This window comes from Pangasianodon hypophthalmus, chromosome 10 (genome assembly GCF_027358585.1).
Source record: "Pangasianodon hypophthalmus isolate fPanHyp1 chromosome 10, fPanHyp1.pri, whole genome shotgun sequence".
NCBI lineage: Eukaryota > Metazoa > Chordata > Actinopteri > Siluriformes > Pangasiidae > Pangasianodon > Pangasianodon hypophthalmus.
Window position 1 is genome coordinate 26,206,268 of NC_069719.1, and position 22,484 is coordinate 26,228,751.

General features: G+C 35.7%; 1 protein-coding gene across 1 annotated transcript; it reads left to right on the forward strand.

Moving 5' to 3' along the window:
* The first annotated feature begins 12,485 nt into the window (after positions 1-12,485).
* Positions 12,486-18,987, forward strand: gsc (goosecoid). The gene is made up of 4 exons (XM_026926810.3): positions 12,486-12,637; positions 12,771-13,101; positions 16,777-17,066; positions 18,253-18,987. Exons 2-4 carry the CDS (start codon positions 12,819-12,821, stop codon positions 18,403-18,405), a joined length of 726 nt encoding a protein of 241 aa, XP_026782611.1. The 5' UTR covers positions 12,486-12,637; positions 12,771-12,818; the 3' UTR covers positions 18,406-18,987.
* The last annotated feature ends 3,497 nt before the right edge of the window (positions 18,988-22,484 follow it).

A 22,484-nucleotide genomic window follows, 5' to 3' on the forward strand; every position in this document is an offset into this window, starting at 1 on the left:
CTGACAGACTACAGAAAAAGATCTGTAGTTGGTCATCTGCCATGTCAGTTAAATAGCCTCTTTCTGTGGATGTAGGCAGTTCTTGGCAGCATTTACTCATGAAAAGTACCAGACTCCATAGCAAATCCTAGCGGTCTGGCTTGCGAGACTAAGCTCACAAGACATGCATATGTGTGAAAACAAGCTGGATGTTGAGGATGATTCATTTGATTTATCTAACTGGTAGTATATTTGCAAACAGAATTCATTTTAGAGTGTTTGTTTGGGGCGTTTACCGACTGGCCTGAAAATTCAAGCTTGTTGAGATTAACTACTAGCTGACAAAATTGTTTGGGCCCAGATGGAGGTGGTGCTGTTTGGTTAACTGTGGGGTGGTACAGCAGCTAGCATTGACACCTCACAGCTCTAGGGGTATGGAGTCATCTAATGGAGTTGTCTCCCTGTGTCTGTGTGGATTTCCTCCGGGTTCTCTGGTTTCCTCCTAGCTCCAAAAAAAACAAAACAAAAAAAAAAAAAAATGCTGGTAGGTGGATTAATTGCCCATAGATGTGTGTGTATGGTGCTCTGCAATCAACTACCATCCCATCCAGGGTGTATTCCATTGTCCATACCTTTGATACAGTAGATCAACCACATCGCCCTCACTTGTTTGAATTCATACAAAATGTCTGATTCCTGGAAATATATCCATTTAGCATACTACCTAGCTAGCTGATAGATTGAGCAAGAACCTTAACCTTCTCAACTATAAGTCACATGGAGATAGAAGTGTCCTCCAAAGGAATAAATAGAAATGTAATTCTTAATGGTTCTACAACAGAAGGTGGCCCTTTCAAAAAGGTTCTGAGTAGAACCTCTTCAGAAAGCTAGAACTACTAACCCTCCAAAAGAAGCCCTTTTTCTCCAAGAGTGTAACCTTAAACTTCAAGTTCTCTTACAAATTGCGTCACGTGATTTGTTACAAATTTGTTGAGTTCGATAGATCCTTTCACTGGCAGTCAAAACCCAGAGGTTAAAACAATTCTTTATCTCTGTATGTCAGTAACTCATACTCAATTAAATAAGTTATTTTCTGAAAGATAGAATAGCAACCTGAGAGGTTGACTTTTTTCAGCAGCAATTGAATTTTTGGACCCGGCATCGCTCGTCACCATAAAGCTGATGAGGCCTCTTTAGCTAAACACAGCAACACTATCCGAGTTCTCCCTCCTCGCACGGAGTGTACGCTCGCATTTCACTGTTGATTTAATAGAAATGGAACAGGATGGATTTGGGGATATTTCATTAATCTTCCTTTCCTTTCACTGGGGAGGAAATTGAACCAAACAGAACTCAAAACTTTGCTCCACTATTGTGCTCTGGGCTGCCAGTGATCTCTCTCTCTCTCTCTTTCTCTCTCTCTCACTCTCTCTCAATCTTTCTCTTTTCTTTCTCTGGCAATGTAGAGCTCCATTAGTCACACACATTCCTGCAAAATCTCTCATTCACTCTACTGCCCCGTTGCCCAATTACAGCAGGTGCAAACAAAATCACCCCATTTATTTTAGATGTAAACTCGTCCCACTCTACCTCACCCACACTTAACCTTGAAATATCTTTAAAAACCATTAAAATACTTCAAAATCATATATTTTTGCATTAAAGTATAAATCCATTTAACATCTCATACTTGAAACATCTTTTTCCATGTGTCCATTTTAGTTCCATAACATTCACTCAATGCTGTTACCCGAACACATTCACAAGATCAACAGGAAGTTGCATCATCTAAATTTCTTAAAGAACATTGGAACAAGAAAAGTAAATTCTTTCATAATTTTTCTTTATTTTCAGTGATATTGTGATATATTGTGATTCAAAAGTCACTTTGAAAGTACAACCATATTACCCAAATTATATATTGAAAGCAAATTATTAATGTAAAAAATTTTTTTATAAGTTTTTAACATCCTCATGCCAGTACAATGGATGCTAGTTAACCACATTTTGTGTATTTGCTAATTTTATCCTAAAAGACTCAACCCTGTTACTTAACCTGTTACCAAAGAAAGCTTGTAAAAAAAAAAAAAGAGAGAGTTTTTGCCTGAGATGAGTTAACACATTTCGTGAATAGTTAAGTGCAATTTAATGTTGAAAATTTATTTTTAAAATAGTTTAAATTGTAAATTTTAAGAGCTACAAAAGATAAATGGCACTACAATTGTGGAATCCCCTGTATGCATAATCGTGGAGCCATTTTGTAACTGCAACATGACCATTTTAACAATTTTTTGACTTCGAGATTAGCAAAATCAATACGCACAATGTTTTTAAGAGTTAAGTAATGTAATCAGCTATAATATAATTTGCTCCCTGCTTTTCTTTTGATGATAAAATATATGATACTAACCTCAACTTATAAAAAAAAAAACAGTGAATGTAGTATGTAACGACAAACACGAAACATTTCCTCATTTTTTTCAGCTTGAAACTGAAATGCAGTTTGTTCTGATTGAATTAGCTTCTGATAAAAATCTAGCGCAGTCGAGAGCCAACAGAAACACACTAAAAGCAGTCTAATTCAATAGCTTGTAGTTTGGGGCTGTTTCGGGGTTTCCTGCATTACCATGCAGTTGTTTTTACGAGCAACTTGGTTTTTACTGTAATTGAGTGATGCACATTTTCAGCCTGGATTCACGTGATTGAGAAAATGTGTCCACTGCTACAACCATAAATAAATAAATATATAAATAAATACATAAATACGTGTACAACCTCATCAATCACGAGTGATAACTTGTGCAAAAGTCAAATGGCCAGCTGGGGAGAATTGGGAATGAACCCTTCAACTTTGAGGGGAAAAAAATTTTTGTAGCCTCATTGCTTCGGGGCAAAACATCGACAGTTTTCGGGTCAGAGGCAACATTAATATGTGCTTCCAGGATTATTGAATTACGTTTATGATACATTTCCTGAGAATACCCCTGTTTTTTTTTTTAAACCAAATCCACCTCCTTCTCCTCCATGCTCCAGTTACAGCTAATGAGGGTAATTATTGAATAGCTTAACTGTAATGCTGCATTGATTCTGCAGCTTCAATAGGGTTAATACCCGACCGTATCAAGACAGGATTAAGGCCTAGTGTACACAACAAGCGGGACGACTGGAGTGTTTTGTGGACAAAATATGTGGCTAATTCCATCCTGTCAACAGTGGATATTAAAGATTATTAACTGGCACGTTGGGTTATTCGTAAACGACAATGGCGGCAGTGTTTAATTCATCCTTAATTTCCAGAGGCAACAGAAACCCTGTGAAAAGGTATCATATTATAGTAAAGCCCTCTAACCTCATTATGGTATTATGAAGTTTCTGTTAGCTTAAAGTTTTAAGCATGTTTGCACTGAACATGTGCATGATACATTTTGATGATTTTATTGCCATAAAAAAGCCATGTCATATTTTTTTACTTTTTATTTTTCTGTTATATACTGCTTTCTTAATGAAAAAGTGTTATCATTATTATTATACCAGTGAACTGGGTTACTTTAAAAAAAGGGAAAATTTTGGAATGTGGAAGTAAAGGAGGTAATACAGAACATAATGAATATTGAAGACAAAATGACAAAGGCGTCTCTTCTGGTAGTATGAGCATTCGGGGTCTTTAGCACCTGCGCTGGATTAACCTGCGCTGGACCACCAGCAGCTCAAGCTTGAGTTAAGCTTTCAGATTGGGTTACTGCTCTGTGTTAGCCATGTTAGTCCAGGTGCTCTCTGTCGTTCCTCCTCAAGTCCAACAATATGGTTCTGTGTTAGCAATCACTGTTGAATTATCAGACGTATCTGAAGCTAATTTAGCCATGCTTCTTTTTTTCCCCCAGTGTTATTCATCCAGGCTTGTTGTGCATGCATATGGTATACTTTACATGCATGTTATTCCCAAAGTGCATTCATATGGTGGGTTCTAAGTGCAAAACGCATTAACAAACCAATAACACAACAACAAAACTAAAAATACAACAGCAAAGCAAAAAAGCAACAGCCAATTAGAAACACAACAACATAACCAAAAACACAACAACCAATCAAAAAAAAAAAAGAAACCCAAAACAACAGCATAACCAAAAACAGAATAATAAATCATATACACAGCAGCAACACTAAAGACACAACAGCCAATCAAAAAACAACAATAACAGCATAACCAAAAACAACAATAAACAATAGAAAAACAATATAGAAAACAAAAGCAAAAGCAAAACAAACAAATAAGCAACAGCCTTTTAGAAACACAACAGCATAACCAAAATCAGAACAATACACCTAAAACACCTAAAATGCGACAGCAAAACCAAAATTACTACAGCAAAACTAAAAACACACCAGCAAATCAAAAACACACCAGCAAATCAAAAACACAACAGCAAATCACAAATACAACAACAAATCAAAGACACAACAGCAAAACTAAAAACACAACAGCAGAAACAAAAACAGCACAACAAATGAAACAAACCAAAAACACATCATCAAATCAGAAAATTCAGTGCCAAATTCAGAAACACTAAATTCGCTGTTTTGTTTCCGAATTTGCTGCTGTGTTTTCTGATTCGATGTTGTTTCTGGTTCGTTAATGTGTTTTCTGCTTATGGGTCGCCGTACGTTCAGGAATTTCTCTTAATTGCTCAAGATAAACTGCGAATCGGCTTTCTTTCACAGTTCATAGATTATGTAAACAGCATTTTATCCTGCGTTATTTTTTATACTGAAGAGCAAAATAGGAGCCTGTGCTCACTGTCTCATGGCAAATACTTTTGGAGATTGTAGCTGTCCATGGTGTTGTCACCATACCTCTGTGGTCAGCGAAACAGTGCGAAGATCTAATATAGTGAAAACAGCATTATGACACTTATAACGCAGAGCTGTTGAATTCTCAAATCTGATTGGTCAGAAGGTGTTCTATAACAGCAAATCTAACAATAGTGCCAGCTGTAAGGTTCATGTTAATGGAATGTGCTAATACGTTATACAGGGAGGTGTATGGCAGATGCGCTGCATAATCTAAGGATAATAATCGACAGACAAAATATGTGTTATGTAACAAAGAAAAATAATATAGTAAAGGAAGGAGTCTCCAGTGTCAGCATTTTGTAACTGTCAGTAAGTTTTCCGCTACAGGAAAGTCTTCAGGATTTTGCGTTTTCTGGTTTCTTGGTAACCTTCGATTTGTTTTTTTTTATTGTCTTCTAAACCGAACTTATCTTGTGGACATTCCGCAACATTAAATGTAACCCTAAATGGACAAAAAGTGTCATTAATAATTTTTTTTAATAAGCAGATTGTTGGGATATCAGTGGAATAAAACACTTCAGGACATGCTCTTATTTGGAACGTAAACACTTCAAGGTGTTAACAGTAACTCCACTTCAAGACATGCCGCATCACACCACATCACACCACCATGTCGTCGATTATTTTCCTATAACAGCACGTCCAGTCGTGTTTTATTACTTACTTTTTTAAAAAATGACATTCTTTCAGTGTTTAGAACATCATATTAAACAAGCATAATAAGGCATCAACTCCGCAATCTCAGGAAATGAAATGAAAAATGAAAGAAATTAACATGTCGCTGAACGTTAAGAGGCCTGAGCTAAGGCTGTAAGATGTTACATTCGATTCATTTGTGTCAGGCCCGGCTTCGACTCCCTTGATGGAATGATTCTAGGTTCTATTATGATTCTGCCAAGTCTCGCAGCCATTTTAACATTTCTGCGATCCCTCTATGCTCTTTTCAAAAGCACGCTGACACGAGATGGAGATGGAGATGGAGAGAGATGGAGATGGTGGGGGTAGGAGGGGGGGAGGAGGAGGAGATGAGGTTTACATTTTCCTCTCAAATGCATGAATGTGTCTCTGACTCTCATCTTGACACGCGGTCCAGATAACAGGCCTCAGAGTGCACTTCAGGCTCAGTGATGCCTCCGATGCTTTTAATCAGTAATTGCTAGGACAGCATGATGGCTTCGCGCTGTAACTAATGATTGATACTCAGCCTCTTTCACACCCGCTGACATGTGCTTGCGGTGAACTCTTCAGGAAGTTTCATGATAAAAGTAAAGAAAACCGTTTAAGTAGAAAATGGCTGCGGATGGCTAAATTGCCAGGTTTGCGCTGATCGTCCGAAAGCTGCCATGTTTGTGTTTCCTATTAGAATTACACACTAAAAAAGGAAGAAATTTCAGTTGGCAGTATCAAGAAAAAAATCTTTATGCTTCTATCGTTGCTTTTTAGCCACTTGTGATCTAAAAATGTCATAATACAACCAATTGTGGAAATAGTGGCTGTTTCTTAGTTTCCAACATGTGCGTGTATATCTGTAAACTCCACAATTATTGGCACCATTCATGAAAATAAGCAAAAATGAAATGTGACACATCCAGTATGTAACATTTTGAGCTTAAACCTACTGTCCTGATAGAACCAAAGGGGCTCTGAACTACACTTCCCATCAGCCCTAGCACGTCACATGTTTTCAATCACTCTCACCTGTGTCTCCTTTCACCTTGATTAGCACCTCTATATAAGTTCCTGTGTTTCTTATTGTCAAGCTTTTCGTGTTTGTGTGTTGTCATGTGCACCACAGTCTAGCTCATAGTTATTGGTTTTACCTTTCTAGTTGTTGTGTTTGTACTTTGTATAATAGAAATCTGCACTTGCATCCACATCCTCTACAAATCCCTGACACCTACAAGGATGGTGTATAGCTTTATATGAATACAGCTTTTTTTTTCAATCAAAAATGTTCCTAAATGGTCCAAAAAGACCAGTTTCAAAATTATTGGAAAGAATAACAGTACTAAGCCTCTTTGTGCAATATGTAACAGGGTTGGAGAGACTTAGAGACTTAGAGAATCTTGGTCCTCCTTAATACAACATTTTCAATTCCTCCATTTGATCATATTTTATTGAAAAAAAAATCATGTGCCATGCTGTGTGTGAGACATTAGTTTTTATATTGAATGTGTGTGCTTAGGTGCATTTTGGGGGGAAAAAATGGAATAAAACGCAAACAATTCAATTTAACTTGAATTATTAGTTTAATTTAGTTTTAATTTAGCTTCAATTATTAGTTATATGATTATGAATAGCACTATGCAATGATAGTATGATCATTTTACAACCAAACAACATAGTTTTCATTACAGTACTGTCTCATTACAAATTAATATTTTCATAGTGGATAAGAATAAATGGCATTCAATCAGTTATTTGGTTTAGCTGAATGGGTAAAATATTTTAAAATAGATTCTTTTCTTTATCCTGTGGTAGATTATCAGCAAAATTATTGAAATACATTTTAATTATGTCTGATTTTCTCATTTTTGTATGTATTTTTTCTTTCAAATGTAAGCTGATTGGTTCAAACATATTATACTTCAAGTGGCATGATACATATGTACATATATAAGATACTGCTATAATATTATCTTTAAAAGTACACAATAATGTTAATTATTTCAAATTTCTTTGAAAGAAATGGGGGGGGGGGGGGGGGGGGGGTCAGGGGTCACGTACAGGGGCATTACTTTCACAGAAAATGATTGAATAATAAATAATACAGTGGTTATGACAGATCTTTTTAGTAAGAGGGTCATTCTGTTTGTGGCTTTACCCTTTTAAAGCTTTTTAAGCTCAGCCTGTGAGGTCTTACAAAACACACACCGTAGAACAGGCTCAAACACACACACACACACTGTATGACAGCTCAGACATGAACAATAAATACACAATCTGCAGCGGCACCACTCTGCAGTGATGGATTAGATTTGGTCCTTTTAATCCAGCGCCTGGCTCCCCTTCACCTCGCTGTCCCTACTCAAATACACAGGAAATAAACACATACTGCAGTCTGGCACCGAGCAGTGCTGAGGCTGCACCTCCGTCTAGTGCTCCAAACACACACACGCACACTGCATAAATATTGGCACCCTGTCTGGAAATAAGCAAAAATGAATAACATACTTATACTTTAAGATTAAACATACGGGAATGCTGTATAGTTTTATTTTTATCCTATATATATATATATATATATATATATATATATATATATATATATATATATCGGCCATAACATTAAAAAAACCACCTGCCTAATATTGTCTAGGTCCCCCTTATACCACCAAATCAGCTCTGACCTGTCGTGGCATGGACAACACAAGACCTCTGAAGGTGTGCTGTGGTAACTGGCACCAAGACTTTAGCAGCAGATCCTTTAAGTCCTGTAAGTTGTGAGATGGGGCCTCCATGGATCGGACTTGTTTGTCCAGCACATCCCACAGATGCTCGATCAGATTGAGACCTGGGGAATTTGGATGCCAAGTCAACACCTTGAACTCTTTGTCATGTTCCTCAAACCATTCCTGAACAAGTTTTGCAGTGTGGCAGGGCGCATTATCCTGCTGAAAGAGGCCACTGCCATTAGGGAATACCGTTGCCATGAAGGGGTGTATTTGGTCTGCAACAATGTTTAGGTAGATGGTATGTGTCAAAGTAACACCCACATGAATGCCAGGACCCAAGGTTTCACAGCAGAACATTGCACAGAGCATCACACTGCCTCCGCTGGCTTGCCTTCTTCACATAGTGCATCCTGGTGCCATCTCTTCCCCAGGTAAGCGACGCATACGCACTCGGCCATATGCATGACCAGGCCGCCTTCTTGCATTGCTCTATGGTAAAGTTCTGATGCTCACGTGCCCATTGTAGGTGCTTTCGGCGGTGGACAGGTGTCAGCATGGGCACTCTGATTGGTCTGCTGCTACACAGCCCCATATGCAGCAAGCCGCGAAGCACCGTGTGTTCTGGTATCTTTCTGTCATAGGCAGCATTAACTTTTTCAGCAATTTGTGCTACAGTAGCGCTTCTGTGGGATCGGACCAGACGGGCTTGCCTTCCCTGCCCACGCGCATCAGTGAGCCTTGGGTACCCATGACCCTGTCGCCGGTTCACCGATTGTCCTTCCTTGGATCACTTTTGGTAAGTAATAAACACTGCATACCAGGAACACCACACAATACCTGCAGGTTTGGAGATGCTCTGACCCAGTCGTCTAGCCATCACAATTTGGCCCTTGTCAAAGTCACTCAGATTATTATGTTTGCCCATTTTTCTGGCTTCCAACACAACAACTTCGAGAGCTGACTGTTCACTTGCTGTCTAATATATCCCACCCCTTGACAGCTGCCATTGTAACAAGATAATCAGTGTTATTCATTTCACATGTCAGTGGTTTTAATGTTATGGCTGATCGGTGTATACATCAATTCCATAAATATAGTAAACAAGCAAAAAATAACATTCTTATATTTTGGGATTAAACATATGGAAATGCTGTAGTTTTGTCTTACCTTATCTTATCTATCTTTCTATCTATCTTTAGAGATCAAATGATTGAGAGTCTTTTTCTCCATCTTCTCTCCCACATTTCTCAGACATTCTTCTTTTTTTCCTCTACGGTTTGTTTATGCCAGTTAGAAAATGGTCACATTACAAAGTCCGCTTTGATTTGCTGCATTAAGCTAGATTTGAGAGATCAGGCCCATGGCGTATAATGTGTGTTGTGCCATAAAGATGGCGGCGTGTTGAGGCTCCATTGTGGAGGCCTGTCAGTGTGTGAGCGCAGAGCCGCCATTTAGCCTCAGTGATTGACTGCAGCTATTCAGGATGTAAGTGCTGCCTTCACACCTCTTTGGAGGCTTTTCATTTTAGACGGCCATCTCAATTTTGCCAATCCTTTTTTCCTGTCTCTTTTCAACAGCCACTTTGAAATACATACATAAAAAAATAGGAAATAATAAAAATAAAAGGTGCCATTTATTTTTTTTTCTCCTGGAATTACAGGGGAGGCAAAGTGCATAAAAGGGATGAAATGTTTACATATCAAAGGAATGCAGACCAATCTGCATCAAAAATGATAATCAGGCCTGAAGTTACAGCTGTAGCCTCAGAAAGCTTCAAATGTGTTTGTAGAATGAATAATGTATTTGATTTTTAGGTCTTTGATATGACATGGTAATAATTCCTGCATTTTTTAGATCAGCTTGACTTGATGTTAACTTTTAATACAATTACAAAAAATAAAATTCTTTTATCTGTATGTATGTATGTATGTATGTATGTATGTATGTATGTATGTATGTACAGTATGTATACATGTATGCATGAAAGGTGAAATGTATGGTGAAAGGTTGAATAAATATAACATAAATTTAGACTAACAAACCTACCAACCAACAAACTTTTTTATGGACCAAACAAAAAAAAACACTGATGCAGAAATTGATTTATATAAATAAATATTCAGCCCTAAATAAATGCAACACCCCTTGTTTTGCTTTATAGTGCCAAAAATGAATTTTAATTATACATGTTACAAAATAATGAAAAAAAAAACATCAAACCCCAAAACAATCATAAACAATTCTACAATTTGTTTTTCAACCTTGTATGCTAGATTAAAATAAAATAGAATTGATTTAAAAAAAAATCTGACATAGGTGATGAATTGCTTTTGTTCCTATTCTCTGGAATTTACACATTTTTTTTCAGTGTTATAATGTCTACAGTACATGCATCCATTTCTGGATCTATTTATGTATTTAATAGCTTCAATTGCTTTAATACGTTTCTGTCAAACATTATTCTGTGATTCATGATATATTCATTAGCTATATATAATCTAAATCACTGTAATAACAGCTTTTATGTGACACTGTGATAATATGAGAACTTTTCAGTGGCAGTGGGGGCATTCAGAAATTAAAAAAAAAACAATTATCATGAGCTCAGGTTTAAAATAACAAAATTATCCATGATAAAAGGAGCGACTTGGTTAGTCTGGATTCCTCAGTATCAGTAAGTGCAAATTGAGAGTCTTGTGCATGGAGACACACAGCTCCTTCATGCTAATGAGATTGCTTATCAAGTGCTCCGACTTTAAGAAGTAGCCTAATAAAACTGTTTTCAGACTTTGCTAATGGGCTCTATCTGCGATTCCATGCATGCATTTGTGTGTGTGTGTGCGTGTGTGTGTTTATTAGAGGTGTGTGCACGTGAACACGGGCTATTTGCAGCAGCTGATAGGGGGTAAAAACCCAGCCTAATCTCCTCTCTGCATTAATCTATCTTCCCCCTATTAGAGTCGTGTCACACCGAGCACTTTACAAATAACACACCCCATTAGGATTCATTTAAGCAACACACACCTTCATAACCTATAGAGATAAACACCAGCAGGCGCTTAGTGCAGAAATAGAGACTACTGCAATCACCAGCATACTGCACTGTACAGTAGGTCCTGTAGTTTAGGTCATTTAGGATCTGGATATAAACTCAGGAGGGAAATAAGTGTGTGTGTGTGTGTGTGTGTGTGTGGGGGGGGGGGGGGGGGGGGGTCACTTTGTGTATCTTTATATGCCTTTATAATGATTTAAGGTACACACATGGACATAAATAGAAGTAGTGTTTTAGAGTAAAGCTTTAAAATGGCACTATAGGCACCTTTCTAGGTTAAAGATTCCGTACTAAAGGTACTAAAGGTACTAAAGGTGTACCATTAAAGGTACCACCGCAGCGACAAGGAAAGATCACAGTTTTATTTTATTAAAATTTTTTTTTAAATCTGTAGAACAACTAGACAGTTGTGTAACTATTTTGATTCATTTCCAGTTTAAACACTGGAAGGAAATTATTATTTATTATATTTATAAAAGCAACACGGATCTTATATAGCCTACAGCCAGAATACTTTGTACCTTTAAAACTTTATTATTATTTATTATTATTATTTTAAAGGTACAAAATATCCACATTTCCAGGTCAAAACTTCCATAAAGGTAAAAATATAGCTGCTATTCCAGCGACAAGCAAAAGGTACAGTTTAGTATCCTTTGTTTTAGTGTGTATTGTTATACTTTCTGACACACAAGCAGGAATAGTGACATTTTTTAAAAATTACCTAAATAAAAAATAAAGCGCAATAAATAAATGAAAAATAATTAAGCGCTTCTTATTAAAATTCGTTTTATTTTGTGAAAGGTTTCACCAAATGAATTCTACACAAACCCAAAATAAAGTCTATCAGCCAGCAGCTTAACGATTAAAATACCCCAGACTAACGTGCACTTCAAGCTTAATCGCTCGTAATTATTAATTTCCTCAAATGTTTGGTGCGCAAATAGCGTTTATTAGCAATCAGCACCATAATCGAATTATCCGTCCTCAATACACAAGCTTGTTTTCACACCTTTGAGTGTTTGTGCATGTGCTAAACCCCAAAAACCCAAATCCAGAATGTCCAGCCTGTACAGAAAGTCAGCGGTGTTTTTTTCCTTTTTTTTTTTTACCCCTCCGGCGGATATGCAAAAAAGGAAAACTCCTTCTCTGACGTCAGAGGGGTATAAAAAAAGGCCAAAAGGGGAAAATTCAACTGGAGCGCAAAACACGAGCCTGTCCACACACACACACATGCACATACACGCACATATACACACACACACTCACACACAGTGCAGCTTTGGAATTTTTTATTTCAGGAACTATGAGGAGATCTATCGGAGTCTGATTTCGGATCCGTAAACTTTCCCGACTTTAGGTATTGCAGATTTTCTGTCCTTTTTACGCACTGCATAGGCTATTCTGTGCTCGCGCCTGCGAATTCTTTACTTGCTTTTTTTTGCCATTCAATTCTTTATTTCTTACTTTTATTCTCTGCTGCGTGTTTTCAGGCGCTCTTCGTGCTCTCCGTCTTTTTTTCCCCCGGTGCGCTCTGCGTGATGCCCGCTGGCATGTTCAGCATCGACAGTATCCTGGCCGGTAGAGCTGGCAGAGCTGGCCGAAGTGCCCGAGCAGGCTGTAAGGACTCTCTCCTGCTCAGTGGGGATGAAGGGCCGCTTCTCTTCCCCGGTTTGTCGGATTCATTGGCAGCCGCGGCTCCTGATTACAGCGGAGTGTATTCAGCCCGGATACCGGCCTACACCTCCTACTGCTACGGCGCGAGCGCGGCACCGAGCTGCTGCCCCGGATCCTTACCGAGTCAGTGTCCGTGCATGCCAACAGGTAAATCTCCATCTCACCTTTACGCACTAAATATTCCACATGCATCCTTTATAACAATTTTTTTAGATTAAAAAAAAAAGACGTTGCAAAAAAAGATTCTCTGAAATCAAGCTACCAAACTTTTCCCTGTTCCCAGATTCTTCTTCTTTTTTTGAAATTATATTTTTAGTATGTATCTTTGACATGGGAATGTGCATGTCGTGTATCTTTAATTACCCTTTACAGCAATGGTCCTTAACATCCAGAATCCTGTAGCTTTAATTATTTGAAAGTTTTCTGGAAAAAGATACACAACTCCCCTTGATGGTGCAATTATTTTCTTCATTAAAGACATAAACTTACACACTTAATCAGGGCCGATTTGTGAGAATGAGGAGTGGTGGCCTGTAGAGACTCCATTTTACTTCTGTAAAGATATTTTACTAAATCATCGTTTCCTTCCACATATTTCACGTGTGTTTGTTGCATCAGCGAAAAAGAGTTCAACCAGAATGAGTAATTCTGTACAGTATGGGCTACACTCTCAGAGCAAAGGGGTACTAAGGGTACTGCACCTTCCCTTGTCTCTGGGGTGATACAGTACCATGAATACCATGTACATCTTTTGTTCATCAAGTATGTATTTTTTAACTGATATGTAGTGTATTTTAACGCTTTACTCTAAAAAAAATTTCTAAAAAGATAAATAATTTTAAAAGTACACTATGTAGATTATATCCTGGTGGAGGATAGGTTATATATTAAAGGTACAAGTGGTGTACCCGTGATGGTGGCACCCCAACAACACACACGTACTATTTTTTTAAGAGTGTATAGCGTTCTTTAATCTATATTGTATTTTTAAGACAATATTTTTATTAGAGACACAGCATTTGCTTCATGGTATAAAAGTTTACTTGAGCTTGACGTCATTACATTAACGCGTTTCTACAGACAGCTACTAATGATACACTAATTATACACACATCTGGCTGAATTATTTATTCATATGCAAAACAGACATCAAAATGAAATTAAATCATTAAATCATAAACATGGTTTAAAGTGCCAGAACGTGGAAATCGTATATGCGACGTGTCTATACGAATCAATCCCACACTTTGGTGCTTTTTAGATTGTAGATACTCTTGACACACATCAATCCCGCACTATCAATCCCGCACTATCAATCAGTGCGTTCACTTGCTTCTTCTTTTTCTTTTACATTTTTAAAAAATATATACATTTTATTTTTTTTGTATGAATCATGTTCCTAAAGGCCACATATGAGAAAACTTTTGTGTCTGCTTTAGGAGTGTCGTTTGTGTGTTTATTTATTTATGTATTTATTTATTTGTGTGTGTGTGTGTGTGTGTGTGTGTTGCGTATTTCCCTGTCAGCCCGTTTTCGGCAACAAACACACTCCATAAATCCCACAGTTCAATTCTTTAAAAGAGGTTAAATTTTTTTTAAACAAAAAATTCTTGATTTTTATTGCCTTTATTATTCACACTGATTCAATAACTAATAAAGCAGCAGTTAGTGCAGATTAATAGCTTTATTACTGTAGCTAATCAGTGTTATTAACAGTCATGTAGACATTATAAACTCTGTAAATATTCCCTCAGTGACTTCCTTTATTCTGCTTTTAAACTTGTTTTCTTTCAACTTTGAAATTTCGAATTAACTGAAACTCAGATTCAATGATAATACAATGCCTTATTTTATATAATCCTAGTGACGTAAGAGTCATGACTTGGACACATCACACTGGTTTTTATTAACTCTAGCACTCAGCCAGTTTATGAAGTTAAAGAGGAATTGAAGCTTGTGCTAGTGAGTCAGTGAATCTGTTTCCTCTTCATGAATACACAAGTGCACTCACCTGGACTACTACAGATCATGAAAACTGACTAATGATGATGATGATGATGATCATCATCATCAGCTGGGTTTCTGGTTTGCTTACTACAATGCTAGCTTGTGGTGGCCTTGTTTACTGCTTATAACTTGTGATAGCTGAAAGAAGGGCGTTCACGTGAGAGACAGGAAGCAAATCCATTTCCAAATGCTTTCAGAGACTATCAGCTTTAGTAATGGCACGTTTCTTGCACATTTCTTGCCTGTTTTTGTTAGATTTGGATGTGCCACATTCACACCTTCATGTGTATTAGCCATTAGTCACACTCCTTTTGGATTTTGCACATTTGCATTTTGGGATCTGTTGCTTCCTTCCTGAACATTTGGACATTTTCTTTTATTTATTTATTCATAAATCCCAAACCTACATTATTTGAAATACTATACAATAACTGCAGTTAAATGTTAAACACATGAAATACCAGGACTAATAGCTTTAGAAAGAATTTTATGTGTATTTCCTGGTGTGTGTGTGTGTGTGTGTGTGTGTGTTTCCACTTACTTCATTATTTATTATTTATATCTATGTGTGCTTGCAAGCCTTATGGACTTACACTTTATTAGCAACTTACATAATGCAGTTGCTTTTTTTTTTTTTTCCCCAAGTCATTTTTTTAAAGACACATGACTTATAACTTATAACCTTTTGCTCTGCATTCAGTACTTTGGTTTTAGAGAATTAAATCTATTTTCTTCAACTCATTCACCTGGATTGTGTGCCAGGTTTACACACTTTGTATAAAGTTAAAACATCAAGATGTGTGACACTTCTAGCTTTAGAAATTAATCTTTGCCTGTGAAATGTTTAATGTTTTTAGAATATAGGTGTGTTAAATGCTATGATACTTGCTATAAAACACTCTACAGTGTGAGACAGTGTCACATGACTTGCCAACAGGTCACTTGAGGAAAAAAAAAGAAAAGGTTTAATTTGTCTTATCTATTAATATTAATAAAACATCAGCTTTTTTAATGTGTTCATAGTTGACTAAATGCTCATATATTATTTTAAATTTTATATACTTTTATATGCAGGTTATTATTATTATTATTATTATTATTATTATTATTATTTCCCCAGAGTTATGCAAAATTATTTTCTATATAACAGTATATACAAGAATTTCAAATGGTATAAGCATAAAATGCAGTTATTTATTTATACTTGATTGAAGCAACACTATGAAGTTTTTTTGGTAGTTTCATGTGATATTAATTTATAGACTATCTAAGTAATTCAATATAAATAATATTATAATATTATTATTATAGTAATTCAAATGTATAACAGTGACGTCAGTGGCGGTATTTTTTATGGCTATGCTCATAAAAATGTATTTTTATAGGCTATGATTGAAGTATTCTTTCTTTCTTTCTTTCTTTCTTAGAAATTTAGTTCTTTTGGAATAGATATTACTTTTTTAAGGGCTATCAGTGCACTTTAAAAATGTGATAATGACAAAAAAAACATGAAAATAATTTTACATATATTTTCCTCAGAGTATATTCGTGTCTGTGCTGATGTCACTTTATTTATAATTTTTTTTGTCCATGTTTCATATCTACAATAGCTAAGCTAAAGTATTTCTGAGACACCTTTGTATCTATTCTATCACATTTAGCCTGTTGATGCACTCAGTGTTCTGTACATGTGTGTGATAAAGCTGCTATAATAATGGAATATAAATAATTAAAATAATATATATATATATATATATATATATATATATATATATAATTTATTTATTAATTTCTTTATTTTGATTTTCCGCCCAGTGTATGACAGTCCCGGCTCGGTGCTGATGTCCCCGGTTCCTCCTCCTCACATGATGTCCTACATGTCCATGTCCCCTCTGGCTCCTCTCACCCCCCTGAGCTCGGTGTCGCGCGCGGAGCTGCAGCTCCTCAATCAGCTGCACTGCAGGAGGAAGCGGCGGCACCGCACCATCTTCACCGACGAGCAGCTCGAAGCGCTCGAGGGCCTTTTTCAGGAGACTAAATACCCGGATGTGGGCACGAGGGAGCAGCTGGCCCGAAAAGTGCACCTGCGCGAGGAGAAGGTGGAGGTGAGGACAATGAACAGATGTTTCCAGATGCTGGTTTTGTAGTTCAAGCAGAGATAGATATCACTTTTCCTTTTCCGATACTGACACTGAAACCTTGAGTATCGACTGATATCGATACCCATCCGATAGTTTTCTTTTGCTTTAACAGCTACTAAGCTTTAAAATATTTTTTTAAAAACTGAAAAAAATACACAGCTTTCACATAAAAAACCCGTACAATGCATATTTAATACATATATCAAAATATAAAGTATAAACAATATAAAAATCAGTTCGAACAAAAATCAAGTTGCTTGATACGTGCATATTTCCAGTTAAAAAAAAAAACAAAAACACAAACATAAAAAATAAGTTCCCATATCCAATTTCATTTTTTCCCCCAGTAACTGATCCACCATTTTTTCTTCAGCCTAATATAGATCCTGTATCAGATCAGAGCCATCTCTAATTTTAAGATTTGAGAACTTAGATGGTAAAATGTACTTGTAGCATAAATAAGACTATGTAATAATAATAATAATAATAATAATAATAATAATGCAAAGAAATCCAATTATTTAAAAATACAATTATGTGCATATGTGCAAACATTTGTGTTGTGTTATTCTTTGCATTACACACTCTCAAACAAAAATTATTTATTATCTACTGTATCTTTAACGTGCATCTTTCACCTGGAAATGTAGATATAGTGTAAAAAAAAAAAAAAAAGGTTTAAGCTACATAATTGGACGGTAGAACGACCATTTAGAGTAAAGAGTAAAGTGCGCTTTTGTATGTACAAGGGTACTAAAGGTACTCCCAGTCAACTTCCTGCACCTTGTGCCTTTATTTGCACCTTTGCATTATTTGCATTAAGGTCTTTTTTAAAGATTGCATTTGGGATGTTTCCCTCATTATATTTATTACGTTGCGTTTGCAAGTTTTTCAGTTTTTATGTTTTAAAGTGTTTGTGTGTGTGTGTGTTTATTTTGAAGTGTGTACTGGGGCACTGAAAGGGCTCACGACTTCAATTCATTGCGCATTATGCACAACAACAACAACAACAACAACAAACTTGACTTCGACCTTGAAATTAAAAAAAAAATAAAAAAAATCAAATCAAATATTGCGCTTTTGCGTATTTTGCGCTTTTCCTCCTTTCAGTAAACATTTCCATTCATCTCCTCTGTTATTTTCCGCTCAGGTTTGGTTCAAAAACAGACGAGCAAAATGGAGGAGACAGAAAAGATCATCGTCGGAGGAATCAGAAAGCACACAGAAATGGACCAAATCCGGCAAAAGCGCGACTGCCGAGAAAACAGAGGAGAGCAAAAGCGACGCGGAGTCGGACAGCTGATAAACACACACACACACACACACACACACACACACTCTCACACACACACACACACACACAAATACATTTATAATGTCTTAATATAATCACCGATCGGACTTGTACATAATGTAAAAATAATGTCGTGTGAAACTGAAAACGTAATGTAATGTTTTCATGCTGTTGCACAGATGTATAGTAAATGTGACATTTTAGCATTGATTATTGTTATTTATATTAATTTAATTTTTTTTTACACAGCAGACAAAATATACCGTGGTCTGGTTATATGAATATTAAATATTACTATCACGTGAAAGCTCTTCTTTTTTTTTTTTTTTTTTTAATTTTAATTATTATTATTCTTATAATTCTTATTAATTTTTTTTAAAGATGAGGACTCATTAAAAAAAACGTAGCCATGGTCATGTTTCTGTATGGAAAAGTTACTGCGTCGGATGGACGCTTAAGATCAGACATCTTCATGTCAGGATTGTTATTCAGTTAATGAATGATTAAACAGTATAAATAGAACATTTGGGCCCATTTCCATCGGTTTTCTAAAATAACTAAGTAATAAACAAATAAAAAATAAAAATAAAATCTTCAGTAGACTCACGGAGGAATCAAAAGGCGATTTCGCTGCATTTCAAACAAATTAAGTCGTAAAAAAGTAAAAAAAAAAAAAAAAGAAAAAGAAAAAAAACACAACTCTTTCTTTCAGTATATATAAGTCGTGCGGATTATTATGAATAATAATAATAATAATAATAATAATAATAATAATAAACAGATATGTTAACATAAGAAACGTTTTTTAAATTTAAAATTAAAATATTTAATTAAAAAACTGATACATTAGAAGAGACAAAAAGGCTAATCAGATCTATAACTTTATAGTCCAGAGGTTCTCAAAAAGGGGAAAAAAAGATACATACTAAATGTAAAAAAATCTATTAAATCTATTAAATAAATCTATTAAAAAGTTTCTTTCATGTGAATGTGTGCAATAATATTTTGGAGCCTTTCAGCATTTTTATTTCTGACCTTTTCACCCATAAACCCCATTTTTTAGAAAAAAGAAAAAAAAAAACACATGCCATTAGATTACATTTGACATTAATAATAGGCACAGTAACTTAATAATGTTGGATTGTGATTTCCACCACATAATGTGACATAAATATTGACCCCCTGGCTATACTTCAGAACCCTGATAGTCCCCTGGACCCCGTTTTGAGAACCCTGGTTATAGGTTGTGTATTTATTTGTCAGACGCCTTTTCATTGTCTTTTCTGTGCCTGTGTTAACTGTGAGCTAGGAAGGATGTGTGAAGGCTGTGCTCTAATATACATTCTCAGAAATAAAGGTATCACACTGTGCTACTGCTTGTCGCTGGGGTGCTACCATCAATGGTATACACTTTGTATGCTTCGTTATGGTACATAGTTGGACCTTAAGGTTCACACACGTACCTTTAATTGGACCATCCAAAAAAGGAACAAAAGATGCCCCCTTAATGGTCAGCAACAAGGAAAAGTATAGTTTGGTACCCTTATTTCTGAGAGTATACAGTAGCTCAGGTTGCCTTTTACTGGGTTTACTGGGTTATTACTCTCTGTATTTAGCATTCTGCATTTTTATTGGATAACCCTGAGGAATAAGTTTAACCCTGACCTCATTAGGATATGTGAAATTAATTTCTAGTTCAAATTCAGAAGGATGTGAGTCTCAAATCCCGGGAAGGGGCCCTTAACTTTCCATTACTAATCCTCTGATTTATAACTAACTTTGCATAGAAGTGCTTATGAAATGAATAAATGAATCAAAAGACCTGTATGTAAAACCTATACTCCAAGTTCCATGAGCTATATCGGCTGAATAGTTTTAATATATTAATAAATATTAATATATTAATAAAGAAATAATATTGTTCTTAAAAAAAGTCTTTATTTCTTTGACCAATGTGTAGTATTTTATAAAAACAGGAATTTATATAGTGATGAAATTTCCCAGGAACTGAGAAATTAGATATAAAAACGTGAAAAAATATGAAGAAACAGAGCATTAAAATCTGCAGAAATCTGGAATTTTACTTACAAAATTCTATAGCTATATTAGTGAGATTTTTTTTAAGCTAATTTCATTTAAAAATGCTCCACAGTAATTTTGCGATAATATTGAATCCACAATATAGAGAAGAAATATAATACAGGGAATAATGATCATATTAAAATTTTTTAATAAAAATACTTTTTTTTAACTACATACAAAATTGCACATATAAACATTTTAACAAGGTTTACGATATGATCATAATATTATTGAACAATATTTCTTTTAATACAATGACAAGAATAGCTAGATAAATAAATATGTAGCTATTCCTCGGTTGGAGTGATGATTCTGTCTGCTATGGACGTCTCATCCGGTGAAGAGAATTATGGGATTGCCATAGGAAAAACAAGAAATCGGACACTTTTAAATACTGTAGTATTTATAATCATCATGTTTAATGACAGTAACCTGAATGAAGTGGGAATGTCTGCTGATTCTCTGTAAATGTGATGTATTAATAAAACTGGTAATTATATATACATGTATAAATAAAATAGACATTTAATTCACTCTAAAATCCCAGAATTTCCTGTGAAGGACCAAATCGGAATCGTCTCGTCATGTTTTCAAAGCTACCTTTGGCAGTGATGAAAATAAGTGTGTGTTTGGATAAAGAAAAAAGTTCTAATTGTTGTTGGATGATTAAAAAATCTGTTCAGTTACAACCTAACAGATTTCTGTGTAGTTCAGAAAAAAAAGAATAGAATGATTACATGATATAGGTCTGTTTTATACCAACATTCCTTATGACAAAATATCAGCCGTCCTAAATGTTGTCGTACACACAAGTAAGACCTAATAAGGGAATTGCAGTATTATAACCGTGTTATTATCATCAATATTCTCCTATTATCTTATTATCAGTCTACAGCGTATTTTTTTCTTGTTCTTACTTTTAGTCAGTTCGTGGATATTTCATTCTGTCTCCCTGTTAATTCGATTAAAATTAAATTTTATTTCTATACCACTTTTACCAGCAGTCATTGTGGCAAAGAAGCTTTGTGGAAATCCGGGGTTTGATCCACGACGAGCAAGCAAGAGGAGACAATGTGGAGGAAAAACTCGCAGAGACAGCATAAACAGAAAGAAATAGAGAACATAATAATAGTGGTTTTAGCTTGTCATGAATTACAGCATAATAAAAAAGTTAAAAAAAAAAGTTGTTAGATATTAGGTTGTAGCTTTATGTATGTAGTGGCATTTCACTTGCCATTAAACACTAACACATTGGAACATATTGCCATTTGTATGACACACACACACACACACACACACACACACTTTCATTTACACATTGCTAACATGAAAAAGAAACTACAAGCAGTGGTTCTCAAAATTTCTGCAGCCCTTTAACTGTAAAACAATTTCCCCAGCCATCAGTACAGATTTATTTTATGAACATAATCTAACTATTCAAATATTAGGCTCATTATTAAAATGTGTACAGTAATATTTTGGCTATTGACTGTAACCATAGAGCTTTTTATTCATGACCTATGTTGATTATGAACATTATTTATACGAGGTTTGGATTAAAGCTGTCCACTTCAAATGACCATCAAACATCTGTAATTATAACACATCAGTAATAAATATTAATATTTAGCCAAAAACCTTTCCCAAAGACTTGTGAAGGAAGGGAAAGTAAAATCCTATCTAAGCACTTAAGCAGTTCAGGGTTACGCGTCTCACTCTCTGACTCTCTTGGGATCTAAACTCATAACCTTCTAGACACTTTTGACGAACCGTAGAGCGAAGACACGTTTTTTGCGGTCTGTGTCGCAAATGTAACTAACACGTAACATAAAATTCTGTCTCATCCAAGCATCTGAATATCTGGCTCAAATTGATTCCAGGTCCTCAGTGATGTCACACAGATGTGATGTGCTGATGTGGTTTAGGACACAATGTGATTTACTGTCCTCTATAAACATCAACATGGAGCTGAGCGCTGTAGGCATTGTTTCGTCCTCCCACCTCAC